This window comes from Oryzias melastigma, linkage group LG9 (genome assembly GCF_002922805.2).
Source record: "Oryzias melastigma strain HK-1 linkage group LG9, ASM292280v2, whole genome shotgun sequence".
Lineage (NCBI taxonomy): Eukaryota > Metazoa > Chordata > Actinopteri > Beloniformes > Adrianichthyidae > Oryzias > Oryzias melastigma.
In genome coordinates, this window is record NC_050520.1 from 2,376,181 (window position 1) to 2,395,640 (window position 19,460).

At 38.1% G+C, this 19,460-nt stretch overlaps 2 protein-coding genes across 2 annotated transcripts; both read right to left on the bottom strand.

The window, feature by feature from the left end:
• Positions 1-745: 745 nt before the first annotated feature.
• Positions 746-3,198, bottom strand: zgc:112294 (transmembrane protein 17A). Its single transcript, XM_024274915.2, has 4 exons — positions 3,072-3,198; positions 2,886-2,992; positions 1,304-1,417; positions 746-1,185 (listed from the first exon to the last, which is right to left on the bottom strand). Exons 1-4 carry the CDS (start codon positions 3,196-3,198, stop codon positions 862-864), a joined length of 672 nt encoding a protein of 223 aa, XP_024130683.1. The 3' UTR covers positions 746-861.
• A 1,522-nt stretch (positions 3,199-4,720) lies between these two features.
• On the bottom strand, positions 4,721-7,573 carry selenoe (selenoprotein e). Its single transcript, XM_024275796.2, has 4 exons — positions 7,261-7,573; positions 7,061-7,137; positions 5,242-5,320; positions 4,721-5,130 (listed from the first exon to the last, which is right to left on the bottom strand). Exons 1-4 carry the CDS (start codon positions 7,351-7,353, stop codon positions 4,987-4,989), a joined length of 393 nt encoding a protein of 130 aa, XP_024131564.1. The 5' UTR covers positions 7,354-7,573; the 3' UTR covers positions 4,721-4,986.
• Between the last annotated feature and the right edge of the window lie 11,887 nt (positions 7,574-19,460).

Below are 19,460 nucleotides of genomic sequence, written 5' to 3' on the forward strand. Positions count from 1 at the left end.
GTAACTTCAGTCCCGGTGTGTTCACTGACTCAAAGAACTGTGATAATTACAGTCAGAAAATGTCTGTTTAGTCTGAACTATCATAGTCTGAAGTTGTCCCTAGACGGGTGTAAAAAACAGAGTTTTATCGCGTAAAAACCGCTCATCCAAAACACAGTTTTTACCCGTTCAAAGCGCCATCTTATTGTGTTAAATGCAGGCATCGAAAACATCCTTATGTTTGCATTAAATGTCTAAAACAATGTTAGACCTCCACTTATCTCCCGTGGCCTATCGACTATCGGATGGACTCTCTCTCCAGTACCCTGGCATAGACCTTCCCGGGGAGACTGAGGAGTGTGATTCCCTGGTAGTTGGAACACACCCTCCGGTCCCCCTTCTTGAAAAGGGGAACCACCACCCCAGTCTGCCAGTCCAGAGGTACGGTTCCTGTCTGCCACGCAATGCTGCAGAGACGTGTCAGCCAAGACACTCCTACAACATCCAGAGACTTGAGGTACTCAGGGTGGATCTCATGCACTCCTGGGGCCTTGCACCCAAGGACGGTAAAGCATTCAGACATTTATAATCAAAATATTTGAACAAGAATGTGAATCCTCCCATATAACCTACACAGCAGGGATACTTACCCAGGAGAGCGTACGACAGCATCAGCTGTATGTTCTAAATGTTCTATTATCCTTCAGAATACATTACTACACCCAGGACAATGGTACGTTCCATTTTTATGACATTCCTTGAGGTGGCCGTTTGAGCATAACTGATAGACACTCATCTCCTCAACTTATTTATTTATAAATTAAAATACAAATACAAAATCATTTATCAAGCAAATTGAGCATCAAAATGACACATTTAGCACTAATGGAAGCTGTGAGTAGACAAAGAGGACACGGGAAGCACGCTGCGGTGATATGGAAGCCTGTGGATGGGACTCATGGCCCTGCGGTGCAGGTTCTCCGCCCTGCCAAACTGCCGCAGATAGAAGAGCAGCGTGAGCTTCTGGGTCATGGTCCTCAGAGCCATGAAGGAGGTCAGAATCTGAGCCAGCAGGAAGAGCAGGTAGACGGAGTGAATGGCTCTTTCCAGAGGAAGGATGATGGTTCCTTCATCGGTCATGAAGAACAGCAAAACCGGCAGCTGGAAGGTGAAAGACAGGAGCCAGAAGGCGGCCAGCGCTGGAACCTGAGGACAGGAGGGAGTCTGGGTGTCTGCTGATGCATGACTGGACCTTTCTATAGAAAATAGTGATAGTAAAATGTCTGTACTGTGTTGGTTTGACACACATCAGAGGTCGTGTTACCTTCTCTTCCAGGTTGCCAACATAACCCAGATAGAGCCGGATGACTTCAATGATAGTGACCAGCACCAGCCCGGTGATCAGCAGGGCCTGGTAATACCCGGCTAGGTGGTAGAACTGGAACAAGAGTAGATGTCATCAGGTTTTTATGCAAACAACTAATCAGAACTTATTAAATGTTAGTTCTTTAAATCAAAGGAATGATTGACTTCAAACAAAACAAAAGACTAAAAGACAAAAAAGACGTTGGTATTAAAGGTGTAACGGTGAATCGATTTCTATTCCTACGATCCAACCAGATCGTTCTGTCAGAGCAGAATCCAGTCGTCCTTTATCATTAAAAAAGTTGATTCAAAATAAGATAAATCAATGTACAAATGTACAATTTCTTTATACATTTTCTTGAAATTGTGGATATTTTAACACTGTTTGAGCTCAGTGCTTTACCTGTTCCAGAGTTTAGTGACTGAGACATAGAAACGTTTCTTTGTGGGTCTTATCAAGTTGAGTATAAAGTTCCAACATCCTCAGTTTGTAACTTCCTTCATTTTCTAATAACTGGATGGTAAAGTCTTTCTACTGGCCATTGTACTGAATTGTGTTGTATTATATTGTATGGTACGGTACTTTATTGTATTGTGCTGTATTGTTTTATCTTGTATTGTACTGTACCATATTGTATTGTATTGTATTATACTGTATTGTTTTGTCTTGTGTTGTACTGCACTGGACTGTATCGTATTGTACTGTACTGTACTATATTGTACTGTATTTTAATGTACTCTATTTTACAGTATTATATTGTACTGTATTATTTTGGCTTGTGTTGTACTGTACCGTATTGTATAATACCGTATTGTATTGTACTGTACCGTATTGTATTGTACTGTACCGTATTGTTTTGTCTTGCATTGCACTATACCGTGCCGTACTGTTCTGTACTGTACCATACCTTACCATATTATAGTGTTATACTGTATTGTTTTGTATTCTATTGTACTGTATTATCCTATTCATTTTGAATTGCACTGTATCATGTTGTATTGCATTGTACTTTGTTTTGTTCTGTATTGTACTGTATTGTACTGAACTGCACCGCACCATACCCTATTATATTGTACTGAACTCTGATGTACTGTATTGTATCGTACCGTATTGTATTATGTTACTATATTGTGCTTTTTGAATTCCTCATATTTCGAATGATAAATTGTTGCACTGAATTATAACTTTCAAAGTCAACACTGTTTAGGTCTGATTAAGATGGTTTATTTTTTTGTTTTTTTAAGGTCCTTCAAATGACCAAAATCACAAAAATGTCTCCAAAATCTAAACTGTGAACTTAAACTGACTTTTAATTGTAAAATTAAGAAAAACAAACTTGTTTCTCATAATGAAATGGATTTTTACACTTATGCACTGAATGAGGTTTATGAGTTTATTTAAGAATGTTAGAAGATTACAGCCACACTTGGTCTTAGTTGTACACCTGAAGTATTTGTTTTAGATGAGAAATAAACTAGTAGTAGAAATTGTTTTAGGTAAATAGACCGCTGAAGGACGTGATTTATAAGGTTTTTGTCACCTTGGTTTCCAGCATGAACACAGCAGAGATCCACCAGCAGGGGAAGTAAAACAGGTTGAAGTACAGCAGCATTTGAAGAGGAAGATGAGACACCAGCTCGTTAACCACTGGAAACACAAAGGCACCAAACACACATAAAAACAATGACACAAAGACACAGGCTAACCTTTGGTGTCACTGACGAACCCGGGACGTCCTCTGGCTCCCTGCTGAAGTCGCTGTCTGCGGTCCGGTTGTTGGTGAACACAGAACCCCCCGTGTAGGTCAGGCCCATCTGCAGAGTCTCTGGTACCGGTGAGTAGAACACGGGCATCGTGGACAGAGCCGGGGACCATGTCCGGCTTCAGGACATGTAACAGGAAAAGACGGTTTGACCCGTGTTCACACAAAGAGATGAGCACTAATCAGATTACTGTGAAGGAGGAGCAATAATGAGGATTAACAGCAGCTCTGACCATATGTGCTTTTTCAGTTCAATCATTTTAAAACTTAAAAAAAGTTTTACAATACCGTAGAAATTGGTTTTAGCAAAAAAATGTTTGCAGCAAAGGATCAGATATCATTTCAGTTCTTTGATTCTATGTATCCATCCGTTCACCTGCACTCTGTCAGCAAAAAGATTCAATTTCTAGGATTAAAATAGTTTATAAAGACTGGGATTCTATACTACAAATGAATTTCATCATAATGTCTATTATTTTATCAACAAAGTGCATTTTTCACACAGAACAATCGAGTTACGCTGAATTAATTAAAAAAGACATTGTTGCAGTACAGTCTTTCTCCAGTGGAGGTCACTGTTTGACCTTTTCGTATCAATGTTCTGAGGACAATACTAGCAGAGTCAAACTTAAATGACGAATAATCAAAGTTTATTAAGCAACTCAATGTGAGAGAAGTCTGTAGGACTGTTTTTAACCCCCTTTTTTCAGAGAAGAAACATGTTTAGCAACAGTTGTGTGGAAAAATCAACTAAACCTGATTAGTCATGAAAAAAAAGAAAGAAATTCTAACTACAAACCGACTTGAACCAGCCTGACTTAGTTGATGATTGTGCTGACTGGAGAAAATGTGATATGAAATGCTGTCATTTGTACTAATTCAGCTCTAAACCTTAATTTAATAGAATTTAGTCAGGTTATTGATGTCAGAAGAAGCTGAAAAAGCCATTTGGATGATTGCTTTTTCTGGTAATCCATTTTAAATTTCAAATTTGATGTTTTTAATTGAATTTTTGTTAAAATTTACCAGAGAACTATTTGAAAAGGAAATATCAAATGGCCTTTTCTTTATCATTTTAATAATGTCACAGATTGAGTGGTGTTGAAGAATACAATGAAAAAGCCCTTCGGAAATTGCTTTTTCATTTTTTTAAAATGACAAGCAATGCAGTTACATTATGAAAATGAAAAAGCATTTCTGTTTATGCATTTTTATTTTTAAATTGGATATTTTTAATTGAATTTTGGTCAAATTGAGCAGAGGACTTTTTGAAAATGAAATGTCAAATGCCATTTTCTTTATAATTTTATTTAAGCTACTAAATGAGCGGTGTTGAAGAAGAAAAAGGAAAAGCCATTTAAGAGACAAGTCTTGCAGTTAAATTGTGAAAATGAAAAAGCATTTCTGTTTATGTTTTTTAATTTTTAAATTTGATATTTTCTAATTGAACTTTGGGCTAAATTTACCAAGAGAACTTTTTTTTTAATTTAAATGTCAAATGCCATTTTCTTTATAATTTTAATTAAGCTACAGAATGAGCGATGTTGAAGAAGAAAAAGGAAAAGTCCTTTAAGAGACAAGTAATGCAGCTACATTGTGAAAATGAAAAAACATTTCCAGTATTTACCTTTTATTTTGAATTACGAGTCACAAACGCTTCCATATTTACGCTTTTACTTTGAAGCAAACATTTCGACTAAAACATTTTAGGACTTTTATTGTGAAAAAAACAGTGTGAGCTAGCAGTGACTAAAACTCTGCAGACGGCGTCCGACCAGCGAGTCCTCAGAATGGTGCCTGGCGTGTTTCGTCGGCCTTGGAGCGCCACCCGTCATTTATGCGGCCGGATGGCAGACGCAGAGTCCAGCCACGGCTCTCATCAAAGCTCGTCTTTGGGGGTCCGCAGAGGGAGGTGCTGGAACTCCTCCGGAACCTCCTCCCCTTTCTTTGACCTCTTGTAGAAGCCGAGAGAGTCCAGAAGGTTGCTGATCTCATCCGCCGTCATTTTCTTCACGGGGACAGTCTGCGTGCACAAAGATTATAGATGAAATATTTTTGGTGCAAACAGCTCAAATCTGCACCAAGATTCATGTCAGATGAATATTTCCTGTCTCACCTGTCAGCAGCAACTCACCTTTACAACCTCGTCTTTTTCATTGTAGAATATCAAACGGGGTTTCTTCTCCTCTGATGAGTCGTACTCTAAGTTATGACTGAGCAGGAAGAAGAATGCAGTTAAAGAAAACAGCTAGGAAGGAGCTGTCCAAGTTATTTTTGTTTGGTTGTGAGAATGTTTATTAATCATTCACACTATCGTGATCCTCCTGCTCCTCTCTGCACCTAAAAACTCAATCACACTTTCAGAGACTTTAGCAATCTTAGTATTAAAACATTCGGCTCGTTCAGGACATTACTGCTTGTATTTTTGGTATTCATAAACTTTATAGTTTTTGAAATATTGAGCAAAAAATATCTCATAGGAAATGAAGGAGAAAGAATGAAAATTTAAAAATTTTAAGGAGATTAAATAGATTTTAAGTAGATGTGCAAGCTTTTTGGATTATTTGCCACCCATTTTTTTTTTTAGGCTAATTTACAGTTTAGCTTCTATTAGCAACAGGGTAACATTTTTGACTAATTTAGTTTACTGAGAATGTTTTAGCTATTTTAGAGTTTAGCTTGTATTTAAGCAATGTGCTAGCTTTTTGGCTAATTTGGCCTCTACTGAGGCTTTTTATGCTAATTTGGAGCTAAGATAATATTTGGGCAACATGCTAACACTTTTAGCTAATTTTTTAAGTGCTGAAGTTTTTAGGTTAATTTAGAGTTTAGCTTCTATTAGCAACAGGATAATGTTTTAGACTAATTTAGTTTACCGAAAATGTTTTAGCTATTTTAGAGTTTAGCTAGTTTTAAATAAAATGCTAGCTTTTTTTGGGCTAATTTGGACTCTACTGAGGTTTTTTAATGCTAATTTGGAGCTAAGATAATATTTGGGCAACATGCTCAGATTTTTGGCTAATTTCTTGTCTACTGGGGTTTTTTATGCTAATTTAGAGTTTAGTTAGGATTTCAGCAATTTAATAGCTATTTTCGCTAATTTGGTCTCTTCTAAGAGTTTTTATGCTAATTTAGAGCTTAGCTAATCTTTAAGTAACATGCTAACACTTTTGGCTAATTTCTTGTCTACTGGGGTTTTTTATGCTAATTTAGAGTTTAGCTCCTGTATTAGAAACAGGCTAATGTTTTAGACTAATGTTGTCTACTGAGAATGTTTTAGCTATTTTAGAGTTTAGCTTGTTTTAAATAAAATGCTAGCTTTTTTTGGCTAATTTGGCCTCTACTGAGGTTTTTTCTGATAATTTTGAGTTAAGATAATATTTTGGCAACAAGCTCAGATTTTTGGCTAATTTCTTGTCTACTGAGGTTTTTTATGCTAATTTGGAGTTTAGCTTCTATGTTAGCATCAGGCTAACGTTTTTTTGACTAATTTAGTTTACTGAAGAATTTCAGGTTATTTTGAAGTTTAGCTAGTATTTACGCAATGCACAAACTATTGTTGCAAAATTAGCATCTATTGGGGACTTTTAAGCAATTTCACAAAAAAAAAAATGTTCAAAAATGTAGGTAAACTTCAGCGTTCTTTCATAGTTCTTTAATTAAATTTCCAGTCTTTTAGCAAATTTATCTTTATGCAAATAGCTGTTGCATTTTCAGAAAATCCTTTCAGCAATTAAAATAAATTGCATGAACATTTTCAGCAAAAAACTTCAGCATCTTCAGTGACTACATTCAGCAAAAAGCGTTCACACTAACATTATTGCTGGTAATGCAACTGTTCTAGTTTTAAATGATTTCTGATTGAGAGACTGGAGCTTTAACTTTTTTTCCAAATCTTGCAAATATCATTGACAAAAACTTTGCAGCTTCTGTGTTCAGAAGTGTAAGGATACTATAGGGCCAGCCGCTCCATGAGGAAATGGTTGAGCTCGGGCAGTTTCTTTATGGATCATCCAACCACACTGGGAGCCTGCGGGAAGAGAAACAAGCCGATTTGTTGGGGCAGCTCTGTGTTGTTCTTAAAAGCACCCAGTATCAGCCATTCTGCAGCAGCAGCATCACAAACAACCAACTTCCATGTGCTGGAACTCACCATCAGTTTAGCTCGAGCTATGACCTCTGCGGTGCTGTTGGGGGGTTCAGACGCTCCAACAGAGAACGCAAAAATCAGCACAAAAGCCCACATTTCCTGAGTTTTTTCACAAAAATGCTTCGTGTCCTTTTCCTCATAAGTTTTAACACAACGTCTAAATGCTTGATCCACTTGGACAGGCTCTTCAAGAGGAAAGAACCATTGCAAAAGGGGGGCTTTAACCCCCTTGACCACTTATCTTGTTACTTTCTCCTAAAACAATGTCCTTACACTCCAAGAATTCATCTCTTCCTTTCTTGCCAGATGCACACACATCGGTAGGGCTACATAATTGTTCGTTGGGCTGTTTTTGATTTTAAACACCTCGATGAAGCCCCCCGGGTTTGAGTTTATGGTCTCCTCCATGTCAGGTGTCCAAAAGGCCAGAGAACATGTGTGTTTTTATCAGTTTTCCCAGGCATTCTCAGCGGTTTTCAGGTGACTGTGAGCCCTGAGACTCAGCCACATGCTCTCTACACTCACACAGAGGTGACCTCACCTTCTCATAAATACCACCTTCTTCATATTTACTGCAGTTTTACTGCAATTAACATGTTATGAAAACTCATAAACGCTCAACCACATTTACTGTAAAAGCTGTTGCACTCACTATGAAAAAGGTTCATGAACACACTAGTGTTTTTGCAAGAAACAAAATCCTTTTGATGAGCGTCCTACACTGTGAGGTGCATGTAACAGCATTCTGCTAGAGCTGCAGCTGATGTCAGAATTTTGGCTCTTCCTTTTGATTGTTGCAGATGTGTTTGACCTTTAGCACCACTGGAATCAGGAAACCTGTTTTATGGTCCTGTTATTTCCTCCTTCCATCTTTAACAATGACTATTTCAGCCTAAAAACATGTTTTTTTTCACCTCTTCTTGCTTATTTTGTTCAAATAACATTCAAATTTGCATCAAAGTTGTCACTGATTTTTTCTTTTTTTTTTTTAACAGTAGGAAACCAGTTTTATGGTCCTGTTATTTCCTCTCTTTCTTTAACAGTCCATATTTCAGCCTGAAAACATGTTTTTTCACCTCTTTTTGTTGATTTTGTTCAAATATGATTAAAATTTGCATCAAAGTTGTCACTGATTTAAAAAGAAAAGTATAATAAAGCCTCAAGCATGTAAATGATTTCAGTTGGTACCACGTTTGACCTCCAGGGGGCAGCAGACACTCAGATAGATAGACAGCTGATGTGTGATTTCATCAACTCACAAGCTCTGAAGGAAAACTTCCCAGTTTTTTTGTAATTGTTCATTTTTCTGACATAAATTTAATCTGAGAAAGACTTTCATTTCAGTTTTTTCTAGATTGTTAGTCTTCCACAGAACTGTTTTTAATCAGCTGCTGTAACTCTAAACTGACTGAGTCCCTTATTGTCATAATTTACTTTGTGTTGCTTTTCCAAATGAACACTAAGATCAGATACATGTTTTGATATTGATGATTAAAGATGTTTGATTTGTGACTTTATCGAACAAATGTGGAATAAACTAGTAGGTCTCATTTTTTTCCTGCAGAAACTATGCAGAAACTAAACTCCTGCAGTTTATCCAAAAGCTTTTCACCCTCTTACTAAACGTCACCGTATCTAGACGTTTTCTGACAATGAAAACTTGATGAAGATAATAAGAAAAAGTCTTGAATTCGCCAGGCGGGAGAGACTGAGTGATCCTCACATTGGTATAAGTCAGGGTCTGCAACCTTCAACACTTAAACAGTATTTTAAACCCAGTATTCACCAAAAAGTCTTACGTCACGCTTTAGAAAAATAAGACACAGATTTGTGTGACTGTTACGTTTATGATTATTTATTTATTGTCATAAATGAAACAAAAAATAAAGAGAAAATAGCTTTTTTTTCTAAATATAAAGTCGTTCATAACCTTACAGAAATTTACATAACTTCCTTTCAAAATAAAAGACACCTTTTCCCATAGTCTCAATGCAGATAATGTAATAGAAGGGAGTGTAATGTCAGCAGTGACATTTAAAAATAAAAATAAAAAGTTTATTATACTGTTTTTGATGAATCTCACCCACAAATTAATACATTTAACTAGCTAAAATGGAACCAGGGCTAACTAACTATAAGTGACCTTAAGATTTTTCAGATCATTTGGTTATTCATTACATTTAGAAAAAAAAAAACGAAAATCCGTTTTATAATCCAGTGATCTTTAATTCTGATCTTAATCTTTAAACTTAGAAAAAAAGCAGCATCTCTTGGTTGATTATTATAGAAGTGATACTTCAACTGTTTGTGAGCTGAATAAAGGTTGACTTATTTGACTGAATAGTATATAACTTTTTAAATTGACAAACATTTTTATTTTTCTTGACCCAGAGAGCCACATCATGGAGGTAAAAGAGCCACGTGTGGCTCCAGAGCTGCATGTTGCAGACCTCCGGTTTGAGCTAAAACTTATGAATATAAGAAAAATGAAAACTCAGAGATGAACCAAACATGATCTTTATAATCTATTTTCAAAGTGTTCTGAGTGGTCTTTAAACTATGATTTTTACCATTTTAGAGAAAAAAAAAAAACAACCTGTACTTTTCTAGGACATAGTTTCTGCAGAGCAGCCGGCGTTCATTTGAAATTCAGCTCTGAGTTGTGGGTGGGACTATATTGGCGCAGAGAATTACAGATGTAAAAAAAAAAAAAAAAGGCGGAGTTATCCAGCTGTTCGGTTTTGATCCCGATGCCAGATCGGAAATAGACGTTCATGGATCTAGTCATATACCAGCTAACATTAGAATGAAGTGGAGCAGAAACAACATTTTTGTTCTGATTCACAAAAATTTGAATAAATACTCAGATATGAAATTTTAATTTAGAAAAATTCCCCCATCATCAGAAAAATGCCACAAGAACAAGTTAAAAACACCAAAAATGGGATTTTGATCATTTTTTAATGTTGTGTAAATCCCAGTTCACTAGGTCACCACAAGAGGGTGCTAGCGCTCACACTCAAACACTTTGGCTGTTTGGATGTAACGTCCAACTTCCAGCCCACAGACAGTCATGTTTCCAACAAAAATAAAGCGTTCCTGGCTGGATCGCTGCAGCGAAAGCGCCTCACTATCTGTATCTCTTCCAGACGTTTCGCGGCGGCGAGCCCCGCGCTGAGCGTGTCCTGTTTGGGATTATGTGTCCACAGGCTGTAAAGCCGTCCACCTTTTTAACAGGCTTCCCCCCCTGGCAGCTGTCACGAAGGCGTGGGCGTGCTCTCCTCTTTCTGGGGTTCGGGCCCCCGTTCTCACAGTGAGAGCCCCAGCAGGTCGCGTGAGTCTCAACGTGACGAGGAGCACCACATGTGTTCTCGCCATCGATGCAGCCCGAGAAAGGGGGAAAAAAACAACGTTTTTGATAATTAGACGGTTATGGAGCCGAGATGCAGAGGATGAAAACATTCAAAGTCTGACCTGAGCAACTTTTTCCAGCTGGAGTTTTATAAACGCCCCCCCCCCGAAGCTGAAAAAGATCAAACGCTCAAACACCTCGCTTACTTCAGGGAGCTTGTTACGCTCTTCCTGTTTCTCCAAAGCACCGGATGCTGCCTGCCCGCCAGCGGGACGTTGGTTTGCGAGGCTGTTTTCCTGTTTGTGACCTGCGTCTGCTTCCATTGGTGTTTACACATCAGCAGAGGAAGCGGGTCAGAAGGTTGCAGGTAGCTGCAGTCTGTCTGGATCCTGAAGGCAGCCGGTGAGGAGGTCCTCTGCCCGCTGTGCTCATAAAAGAGAGGCCCCGCGTGGAAGTGAGTGAGGGTGGCGGCGACCACGTGGAGGACTTAATGATGGTTTTGCCCCAGATGAAGGTCCAGCACATCCTGGCTCCTCTTCTGTGGGTAGAAAAACACTGAAGAACTTTAGAGATAAAAACATAACAGTGTTCTGGTTTTTGTCTATTGTTGTTTACCATACTCCCCTTTGTTGTCCTCTTTGCTCAAAAGTCTGTAGATTTGTATCACTTGGTCACATTTTAGTATAGTTTGACTTTGAACGTAATCATTGGCTTCAAACCAAATTACCAAGACTTTAGGAGCGCAATCATCTGCAATCAAAACTGATACACAGTCTAAATTTGAACTAATGATCTCTAAGCTTGATTTGGACGGAGAATTAAGAAAATATTTTCACAATAAATCTGAGGATTTCTACCATTTTTATTCTTTTTGAATTTGTTAACATATTCAGACAAATATCAATATTTCCCAACGATGTTTCTTGACCATTTGTGCAGAACTTATTTTGTTCTTTTAGGAAACACCTTTAGTGGAACCTTACTGTTGTGTGTATTAGTTTGTGGATTCTTTGACGTATAGAAATTCTTTTTTTATATATTTATCGGGTAAAAATCCAGTCCTTGTCAGGAAGTGGTGGGGTAGGACCCAAATGCAGAAGACCAGGCTTGGTGGCTGAAGTGTTATTGTGTTGATAAATGACAACAATAACTTGCTGAGGAACCTTGCAGCTTTATTCATCCGCTTGTAACCTAGCTTCCACAGAACTGAGCACACGTGTAAAAGGCAGTCTGATGTATCACTCCGCGTAGGGGACTATATTCAGTGCTTGAGAGACATATCACAACAGTGGCAGGAAAGTAAACCTTTTAATTAACAAACTGAAACATGACAAAAACACATGGAGTAACAAAACAAATGGTAGAAGAACAGAGCAGATGACCTGAAAACAGGAACTTTAATAGGCTGAGGGCAATTAACTGAAATGAAAACAGCTGTGAATCCTGATTAACCTGGAACTGATGCGACTCACAGGGGAATTCAGAACATGACCAAAAAACAGACACAGAAACCTTACAGTACCCCTCCCCAAAGGGGCCACTCCCAGATGACCGAAAACCTGGGAGAAGACTGCAAGACAAGAAAAGTCCAGAAAAAATGTAGGAATCCCGCTGCCAGACGGGAACAGGTGTGAAGGGGAGCAGACAGTCACAGAGAACCCTGTCACTGCGGCAAAGGTTCTCCAGCTGGGTCCAAGGTGGTCAGGTCATTGTGTGAAGAAGTGGTGGTGGAAGACCTAAACAAGGGAGACCGGACTTGGTGGCAGAACAGTAAACCTCTTAATTAACAAACTGAAACATGACAAAAACCCATGGAGAAACTAAAACATGGTAACAGAACAGAAAAACAAACCAAACAAAACCACAGAACCCTTACTGTCCTGGACTTGTTAACCTTCTGTTCTAATAGTCTTTTCTTTTTAAAAATACAACATTTGAAATATTATCTTCAAAAAACAAGTATTATTTCCTTTGCTGCAAATTACATCTTGTGAAGGAGATGAATAGTTCAACACTCAAAAGGACAGTAACATCTTTCTTTTTTTTTTAAAAGAGAGTTGTTTCTGAACAATAACGCCACCCTCAGGACAGCAGAGGTACTGAGCAGGAGGGGGATTTGCAGAAAACGCTGAATTTGTTTCCTGCTGCTTACCCTGCTGTTCCAGTGTTTTATATGATTGTCTTTGACCCCAACAGGTGCACAGCAAACAACCACCACTATGAGATCGGTCATTAATCTTCTGGTTTTACTTCCTGCTTCGGCTTCAACACTTGAAAAAACTGAATTTAATTACATTTTGAACTGAGCCACGACACATTATAATTGCTCTTCAGTTAACAGCACAAATAAACATCAAAGTCTTTGAGTTCAGACAAGAAATTGCTCATTTCTGTTTTAGGTTTCTGACCGCAGCACCACTGTAGACCAATTGCTGCCACTTGTTGGGCAATTGCGTCCAACAATCTGCGCTGAGGTGCTGTGAAAACAAAGAGTCGCACTGCTGTTCTTGAGCAAACCTTGGTGATCCCTCATCCACTGTTCTGTGTCTGACCCTGACCTCTGACCTCCCTCAAGGGGGGGACGAATCAAAAAAGAATTTCCCAGCGGAGGTTACATACGTATCAGATTGCTAAGCCAACAACAGACGCCGCACTCTTGTCGTCTTTCATCGCGGGGCAAAGCCACAACTGTGTTTAGCAGCGAGCGCTCGTCAGTCTAAAGTCTGGTCTGCAGGTCGGTTTGGATGATTGGACGGACGGTGAGCTCAGCGTCCACCGAGGAAGAGGACAAACCGATCGATGGACGCAGCAAGATTTAGACCAAGGTGGGAACGGGCCGCGCTGACGAACGTCCAGTCGCTGGCCACATCAGAGAAGCCAGGGGGCAAACAGACAGCAAGAGCTGCTTCCCTCCCTCTAATCTGAGCTTGGATAATCAGAAACACATGGCTCCCCATAATGACTGCAGTGTTGTTCTGCAGCAGAACAAGGCTGTGAGGGTCACATATATGGATATTACTGCTGTGCACATGCTAGAACAAAGGCACAGTCACTGAAAAATTCCCTCCGCTGACTTCACAGCCACAAACAGAAGGCCGGCATGGGGCGGGGCCTATTTCTGCATTCTCCAGTGATTATCACCGCGTCTGATAAGTATTAAAGTGATCAGGAAAAATGGGGAAATGTTTGGGCATTGGGGTTTGTGACTTAAAAACATCTGCTTTTTGTCCTCATATGGGGAGACGCATCGAGTCTTGTGATCGTTCCCTAAATATGTGTCTTCCAGGATGGAGCGAGTGCGAGGCAGAAGGAAAAAAACTAGTTTGTGTCAGCCCGCGGAATTATGTGAAAGCTGAAACCTCAAGCCACACGATGATGTCTCAAGTCCCACTTTTCCGCACCGATAGCTGACGGATGACGGGAAATAAATGCACAGGATGAAGAAAAAACCAGGCCAACAAAAGAAAGGTCTGAAAGAAAAGGAGAATCTAGCGGCTCTGCTTTCCATTAGCCATCCAAATCTTCTCCCCTAATGCACCGCTCCAAATTATGCTGACAGAGGCGGAAAATCCAGGGCAATTTGAAGTTCCAGACAACTGTTTGTGCACCCCTCCATGTGAGAAACGGGAAAAAAAGAACCAATGAAAGTCTGGACGAAGACAAAAGCTGTGGTTTACCAGTCATTTCCACATTAACAAACCTCACGGCGTGAAATCGGTATGTAAACATTTTCCACAAAAGCCTCGTTTGACCCGAGACTGCAAGACGGATCAGCTGGACACGAAATGAGCAGCAGTTTCCAAAGTGAGCTGAGCTTCTGGTCGGCACATCTTCTTTTGGGGAGGTTGTTTTTGACTCAATCTGAGCATTTTAAGCAGCTTATTGTGTGAATGTTTAGTAAGCATTCACTATAGTGAGTCTCCTGCCCCTTTCCATACATTTACTGGCACCTAAAAACTAAATCACATCTTCAGAGTATTTTTGGTATTCATAAACTTTATAGTTTCTGAAATATTGAGCAAAATATGCCCCATAGGAAATGAAGGAGAAAGTCTTCAAATTTTAACATTTTAAGTAGATTAGCAACAAGTTTTTAAAATATCCATTAACTATGTTTTAATATTTTTTAGTATTAAAAAAAAAATCGAGTTAAGCTAATATTTTAGCAACATGCTAACTTTTTTTGTTAATATGTTATCTACTGGGGCTCTTTAGGCTAATTAAGAATTTAGCTTCTGTTTTAGCAGCAGGATAACATTTTGGACTAGTTTAGTTTACTGAGGAAGTTTATGCTATTTTGCAGTTTAGCTAGTATTTAAGCAACCAGTTGCTTTTTTGGCTAATTTAGCATCTTTTTTTACCATGCTAATTTGGAACTTAAGTAATAAGTTAGCAACAGGCTAACATTTTTGTCTAGTCTAGTTTACTGAGGACTTTTAGGCTATTTAGGAGTTTAGCTAGTATTTAAGCAATGAGGTAGCTTTTTTGGTAAATTTGGCATCTACCTTTTTTGGCTAATTTTGACTCATATTTAAGCAACACACTAAATATTTTTGCAAAATTGGCATATTTTAGGGATTTTTAATCAATTTTACTACAAATTTTTCAGAAATTTAGGTCAACTTCAGTGCTCTTTCATAGTTCTTTATCAAAGTTTCTAGATTTCTATCAAATTTTAACATTTTGCAAATAGCTTTTCAACAAATCCCTTCAGCAATTAAGGTAAATTGCGTCACCATTTTCAGCAAAAAGCTTCAGCATCTTCAGCGACTACTTTCAGCAAAAAGCTTTTACACTATCATAATCGAAGGTAAATCAACTTTTGAAGTTTTAGCTGAGCGGCAGATGTGTGTCTGCTATGTCAGTCTCAAATCACAGAGCGTGTAGATGCCTCTGGAAATCCACGAACACCCTACTGGCGCTGCTCCCCCGTCATTCTGGCTGCGAGCTGACCTCAGCTCTCAGTGGTTTTGCTCCAAGAAAAGCCCCGGCTTTATTTCCAGTAAGTGTCATTTCATAGTTCTGCATTTCCACAGGGCTGAGAAACAGCGTTTTTCATGTAAGGAGGACTACAATTAGACAGTTTTCTTCGCAGACTCAGTGTCGACAGCCATAGAAAAAAAAATAAAAACACAGTCGATCTTCCTCTGTTTATGTCTGATGCAATAAAATGAGCATTTTAGAAAATCCTTTCTGTCAATCTGAAGAAACTTTCTTGTTTTTGTTACACTTACTTTTTCCTGAATTACTTCTCTGAATCCATCTTACAAGCTTAATCTTTTTTCCTGAATTTACTCCTGATTGAATTCATAGTTTGAGTACCTTTTAAGTGCAACGTGACTCCACTTTCTTTCAGCTTTGCATTGCAGAAAATATTTGTCTTTTTCCCCCTCACTCATAAATTTCTCTCTTCCTTTCCTTGCAGGGACTGAAATGGCTACCAGATGTGCCTTTTTTAAGGATTGGAAACAGGGACTGAAACAGGTCTTTTGAGCCCAGGGCTTCTGGCTGACTCATGGGGTCTCAGTTTGGTGCAGTTTCCACAGAGGTTTTCCACAGAGGAGGCCCCAGCTCCGAGTCATGTTCAGACGGCAGCTGGGACGCCGTTCCAACACCGGTGCTCCAACATTTTGTCCTTCATTACAGTTCGTTGTTTTTATGTTTCTCTGAATGAAACATAAAGAGAAACTTAAAAATATGTGAGTTTCTGTCACACGCTGAGAATCATAAAAGGCTGCAGAGCAGAGACATGCGAAGATCATTTTTGCGCTGCGACTTTCCCAGAACATGTCATGGATGAAAAGCGGGTGAACACATGTTGCTGTGCTCAGCTGAGAATCCTCTCCATCTGCCCGTCCTCAGCGCGCACATGGAGACAGTTGTGTCAACATTCCTCTGTAGGACGCCAATAAATCTGACTTCAAGATGTCGCAGAAAAAGGTGGGACAGTTCAGGGCACATGAGCCAAGGCCCGGGGGCCAGATCCGGCCCTCCAGGTCATTTTATTTTATTGTTTTTAATGTGGATGCACTTATTTCTAACTTGTATAACTTTGACAAAATATATATCTTTATTGGGAGTAAATTATTAAAAGTTTTTTAAGGTTTAAGTTTATTTATTCTGGGATAAGAATGCTGCCTTTATATTATTCATAATTATGTTATAAAGTTACAGTTTTAAAGCTTTAAAAAATTGCATTCTGCGAGCTGTTTGGACTAATTTTGGCATTTACTAAGATTTCTTCATGCTACTTTGGAGTTTAGTTAATATTTCAGCTACATGCTAGCTGTTTTGGCTAATTTAGGTTTTTTTCAGTTATTAAGGTCATTTTGAAGTCAAGCAAATTTTTCAGCTACACACTAGCTGTTGAGACTAACTTAAGTCTTTTGGGGGGGGTTTTGTGGCTAATTTGGCATTTAACTAATATTCTAGCTAGCTGTCAGCTTCACCGTTTTCATCTATCAGCTTTTTCAGCTATTAACTTCAGCGTTTTCAGCTATCAACTTCAGCGTTCTTAACTATCAATTTCAGCATCTTCAGCTGTCAGCACTATCATCTTCAGCTGCCAAATTCCGCTTACAGCATTCACACCAGCATTATCACAGGTCATGCTATATATCTCATAATCATGTTGAACAATCATGGTTTTAAAGATTTAAAAATGTCATTTAGAATGTTCAATCAATGTTTATCCTGCTGGGCTGTGTTTTGGATTTTGGTTTGACACCCCTGGTTTAGTGGGACTGCATAATCCAGCCCAGGATTTAGAAGAGAGCAGCTTATTGTTTTTTAAAGGTTGGAGAGTCTAATGCTAAAATAAAAATTCTATCAAACGTATGAATCTGTAATCTTTGAGTAAATGTGTTTTAAATGTTGTCATAATTCAGTCTCCAATCCCGCGATGTTCTTGGACTATGGGCAGAACCCAAAGTGCTTCCAGAAAACTCCAGCATATATAAAAGGACACAGCCAGGATTCAAACCAGGACCTTCTCACTCCGAGGCAAGAGTGCTAACAGTTATTATATGTTAATAACAATGGATTTAAATGTACCTTTTCTATTTTAACCTTTATTAAAGAATATGTGAGGACTAAAATCTTAAATATTCCCATGTTAAACTCTATTTTACTGCTAATAGGGTAAGAGAAATTGTTTTACCAAGAATTCTTACTTTGAGACAAACAAATCTAATACATGCTTTCTTAAAGACCCATTCCAATGAAAATGGTGTTTTTAACAAGTTCTTGTGCCATTATTCTCACTAAACTAAGATTAAATAGCAGTTCAAAGTATTTATTTATTCAAAAATATACATTTGTAAAAATCTAGTATTTGTTATGTACCAACTACAAACTGTTACTGGGGCGGCTGTGGTAGGGTGGTCAACCCTTGATTGGAAGTTTGGGAGTTCGATTCCCGCATTGCATGCCCATGTGTCAAAGTGTCCTTGGGCAAGACACTGAACCAAGGAAGGTAGAAAAGAGCTATACATGTATACACCACTTACAGTGGGTGGGCTACAAGCTCCATGCTCTGCTCCATCCTGATGCATTTACTTGCAGACGACTAGATTCAATAAAAGACAAAGTCTTGAAGTATTTAGAAAAACTAAGATTTACACCAAAGGTATTGGAGAGATCTGTTTTAGTGTACAGTCCTGACATATGCAATAAACTGGACAAAGAAACTAAAAATACAAAAACAATTGCTGCCTTTAAAAATACTATTAAAAGTGTGATTTTAGGCAAATACTATAGATAATATATAGAAAAATTCTTTCAGAAAACTTTAAGTAGTTAATGCAGCTGAACCTTGTGTAGATAAATAGGATTAAATGAGAGTTTTTGTAGATAACTTTTTATGTAAATGTGTATGTATTAATGTTTATATGTTCATTTAAAATGTAGGCTGGGCTTAATATTTATATAAAGCCCTTTTTTATTTTGTTTGTTTAATGTACTTTGAGTTACTTTAGTTGATTTAGCAAAAGGGGCAGATAATTTACATTTTCTACTTTCTTCTCATTTATTAACTGTTTATATTTTCATTTTGAATTATTTTGATGTTAAATATTGTTATTAAATGGAAAAAAACAGATTATTGTACGTCTTTGTTTTCCTCGTCCAAACTGGATCAGAACTGTACGGTTGTGTAGCTCCGTAGTGTGGGTTCATGAGGGGCTGTCAGAGAGTGTAAACAAAGGGATGATGGGAAATCAGCACAGACTTACTCCACTCTGATGGTCCCGCCCACAATTCAGAGACACACACTTCTGCCACTCTACAGAAACTATGTCCAAGAAATTGACACATAAAAAAATGGTCAACATTAGAAATAAAAGATAACCAAGAATGCTTTGAAAATGTATTAAATCGGATTTTAAATAAAGATTATTAAAAAAAACTTGATTATAAATATATTTTTTTGCAAGACAGAAAATAGCTCTTTACTAAACAAGAGTTTCTTCACTTTTTAGAGATTCAATTTTTGCAGTGTCGGATACACTAAATTTTACTCCAGTATTTTGTTGATTTCTTTGGGTTTTAGAGCTAAAAAAATAATCTCCATTTGGTTCTTAGAACTATCTCCTATATTACATTTTTGACTCATAATATGTTTATTTTTCAGGATATCAACAAGTAAATTCAAAACTATTATCATAACCAAACTATTGTCTTTGATATTAATTTGGTAATTGTCATGGATTTAAATAAAGCGATTTTCTATCTTGCTTTAAATCGCTTTACATTCACAGAGCATGCACACACGCATTCACACACGGCCTTACAATGGCACCAACCAATAACCACCAGAATACAGCTAAATGTAAGCTTGATGCAGTTCATATAC